This window comes from Octodon degus, unplaced genomic scaffold, assembly GCF_000260255.1.
Source record: "Octodon degus isolate 3935 unplaced genomic scaffold, OctDeg1.0 scaffold00044, whole genome shotgun sequence".
Taxonomy (NCBI): domain Eukaryota; kingdom Metazoa; phylum Chordata; class Mammalia; order Rodentia; family Octodontidae; genus Octodon; species Octodon degus.
In genome coordinates this window covers 13068904-13072473 of record NW_004524620.1, presented here as the reverse complement: position 1 = coordinate 13072473, position 3570 = coordinate 13068904, and the positions used below count along the sequence as shown (strand labels likewise).

The window sequence follows — 3570 nt, the reverse complement described above, 5'->3', positions numbered from 1 at the left end:
CCATTCACATACGTTCTCTAACCCCCAGAGAAACTGAAGAGGGAAATTGGAGGGAAGACTTCTGAAAGTAGACTGATTTAAACATCTCTCTCCACTCAGACTGCCTTTTTCAGTTGCTTGCTGGGTCCCAGTTTGAAAACCAGTCTTTGGCAGAAGTATCCTCTTTGAGGAATAAGAAAGGGAAGAAAAAGCTTTATGGTGTTGTGTTAGTATTTCATCACTGTGGCCAAATGCCTGAGAGACAGTTTAGAGGCAGAAACGTTTATTTTGGTTCATGATTTCAGAGGTTCCTGTGGGCCTGAAGTGAGGCAGAACATCCTGTTGGAGCGGGGTGGCAGCCGGGAGGAGGAAGGCCCGAAGTGGGAGAGGAGGGCCCGTCAGCCTGTGAGAGCCTCCCCTCTCAGGCCCGGCGCCGTTTTTGTTCTCTTGGTCCTGCCAGCAGACTGATCTCCTCAGTGGATTAGTCTGCTCGACCAAGTTAGAACCCTCCTGAGCAAAAGCCCGTCAGCTGGCAGTCAGGCCATGTACACCGGGGAAACGTTTCAGTCCAACTAAGAGGCGCTAGGTTCCGTCGCCCTCTTTCTCTTCAATGAGGCGGCCGAGAGGCAGACGCAGACATGCAGATCTTTGTGAAGACCCTGACGGGCAAGACCATCACCCTCGAGGTTGAGCCCAGTGACACCATCGAGAATGTCAAAGCCAAAATCCAAGACACGGAGGGCATCCCCCCTGACCAGCAGCGTCTGATATTTGCCGGCAAACAACTGGAGGATGGGCGGACCCTCTCTGACTACAACATCCGAAAAGAGTCCACCCTGCGCCTGGTGCTTCGCCTGCGAGGTGGGATCATCGAGCCATCCCTGCGCCAGCTTGCCCAGAAGTACAGCTGTGACAAGATGATCTGCCGCGAGTGTTATGCCCGCCTGCACCCCCGTGCTGCCAACTGCCGCAAGAAGAAGTGTGGCCACACCAACAACCTGCGCCCCAAGAAGGTCAAATAAAGCTCAGCCAGCCCCTCGGGCAGAAGGGCACCACCTGCCCAACGCCTGCAGCCTTGGGGCCTGAATAAAGTTTCCCTCCCTTGACTAGAGCAGCAAAAAAAAGAAAACAAACAAACAAAGAGGTGCTGTTTGCCTTTATTTCTGTCTGCTTGGAAGTCATTTTCTATTCTCCTTTAAGAAAACAGCATCTTTAAATGCTAAGTATGGAACCTGACAGCATGCCAGGGCTATTGCTAGCTGTTTAATACACATCAATTTATTTTATTAATTTATGGATTATGATCCTGAAGCCAGAAAACTTAAAAGGCTTAAGAACTGGATAGCCAGCTGTGTGAAAATTACCTGAGACGTGTCTTTTTTTTTTTTTTGGCGGAACCAGGGATTGAACGCAGGCCCTTACGCTTGCCTGACATGTGCTTATTCTTCTGAGCCCCTTTTATTTTTCCATTGATACAGGGTTTCAAGGTGCAGTTCAGGCAGGCCTTGAGCTCGCTTTGCAGCCCAGGCTGGTCTACAACTTGATCCTCCATGAGCATGCACAAAAATGTATGTTAAGAACACTTTCTTTTTGTCTTTTTGAGACGGTTTCACTATGCAGTTCAGGCAGGCCTTGAGCTTGCTTTGTAGCCCAGGCTGGCCTTGAACTTGTAGCAAATCCTCTGAGTGCTGGGATTATACACATGTACCACCAGGCCTGGTCCATCTTACATATTGGTGAAAACAAAATTATTTTTGCATAAAGTTCAAATAGTAGCTTTAGGGGGCTTGTGGGTTAGCTCAGTTGTTTAAGCGCTTGCTGGGGCAAACCCAGTTGGTCCCAGGGGACTGGGGTTTGATCCCCAGCTCCCCATGCCTTACCCAACCCACCCTTAAGGCAGCCTGAGCCAGCCAAAACAAAACACAATCCTCAAACAGCTCCAAAGATCACCTTTTTCCTTGTGCATCATGAACTGACACCCAGGTCTGAAGTGGTTATGCTCTGCAGGCCTGTTTGGAAATGCGCTCCACATACTGTTGTGGACATCCGGTATTAGGCCATCCGTCTCTGAAGTTTCTTGTATCAGGGTGAACCATACCTTTGCAAGCCGAGCCACAAAAGCTAAAAAAATTGGTCAAAGGTATACAGACAAAAATAGTCCTCAGTGCCTGAAACAAGCTACCTCAGTCCTGAGATACACATTCTGTCTAATTAAGGTTGGCTGTTAGTTGCTAAAGAACCTTGTGTCACATGTTACTGACTTTACAAAAGTGTAAAGCCGGGCTGGGGGTGGGTGGGTGGGTGGGGACGAGACAAACCAGCCACCACCTAGCCAAGCTTTTGTCTTGTCTTTTTTTCATTCCTGCCACCGTTTGTCCCTGGCCAAAACATCACAGTAACACCGACAGATCCCTACATAACAGCTAATCAAAATAAATTGAGAGGCTCAGTGGTTCAGGTAGGAGTATTTACTGACATCTGAATTGCTAGATTGACATGTATTTTTATCCATGCTATCAGTTTTATCATCTGGAGTTCACTGCTGGTAGCCTTACTTAGGTGACTTTACCTTTTAGTAGCTTGCTCTTCATGGCTAGAGACCCTGTCATCACATCTGTTGCTAGAAAGAATAGCTAACTACTAAAGACCTATCACTTTTATCTTTACAACGATACTGCCTTTTCTACAAAACAAGGTGATCAGAGGTCTCTTGGCTACTTAACATTGAAAACAGCTATTCCTAGAACAGCACATTTTATGTTTCCTAAATTCAGTTATACCATGCTGGCAATAACAAATTACTTACCTCAGAATTCGCCCCTGAAAGTAGGTAATCCCAAGAAGTCACATGTTAACCGATTTCCAGATAGTGATCTTGCCCAAAGTGAGCACACACTATTCTTTGAAAGACTTGTTATGTGAAACAAGTTGAGGAAATAGTCTACAACTAAAAATGGCATATTTTATTTTTTTGGTGGAACTGGGCATTGAACTCAGGCCCTTGCGCTTGCCAGGCAAGCACTTGTCCTACTGAGCTACTTCCCCAGCCCCTCCGCGCCATGCATACTTTTATGGTAAACTTTTTTTTTAAACATTTATTTTGTGTGTGTGTGTGTCCAGCTCAGCCCACCAGGGGCGGGCTGGCTGGCATGTGGTGCTGGGGGATTGAACAGCGCTCCCGGTGCTTTGCTTAGCTTAGCTTGTTCTAAGTAGGTGCTTTAGACCACTGAGCCATCTCACCAGCCCCATATGGTAAACTTTTCAAGGACTGGGGATACAGCTCAGCAGCACAATGCCTGCAAGTGTGAGTTTGATTCCTGGTATCAAAAGAAAATAGAAATTTTTTGTCAGTGGAAGTACTATAATGGGTGTAATGGCTAGGAGGGGGAACCGTCTTTTTAGATTGCCTTGATTTACCTATTACCACACAGATAAAAAGCAACTTGCCTCACAGGTTTTGAGGATAAAGACACTAAATACTTAAGTGTTCTGTTTTGAGAAATCTCTAGCCCAGGCTGGCGTCATGCAGGTGCTACAACTAAAGCATACACCACCACTCCTGACCCAACTCCAGTACACATTTAGGTAGAG

The 3570-nt window shown here is 46.8% G+C and overlaps 1 protein-coding gene across 2 annotated transcripts; it reads left to right on the top strand.

Moving 5' to 3' along the window:
- Positions 1-590: 590 nt before the first annotated feature.
- LOC101562695 (ubiquitin-60S ribosomal protein L40-like) lies at positions 591-1085 on the top strand. 2 transcript variants are annotated; one of them, XM_023715815.1, is made up of 2 exons: positions 618-720; positions 808-1085. In XM_023715815.1, the coding sequence occupies exons 1-2, from the start codon at positions 618-620 to the stop codon at positions 999-1001; spliced, it is 297 nt and encodes a 98-aa protein (XP_023571583.1). In that variant the 3' UTR covers positions 1002-1085. The 2 variants fall into 2 exon arrangements, with proteins under 2 accessions (XP_023571584.1, XP_023571583.1); XM_023715816.1 differs by having other exon boundaries at positions 591-1085.
- The last annotated feature ends 2485 nt before the right edge of the window (positions 1086-3570 follow it).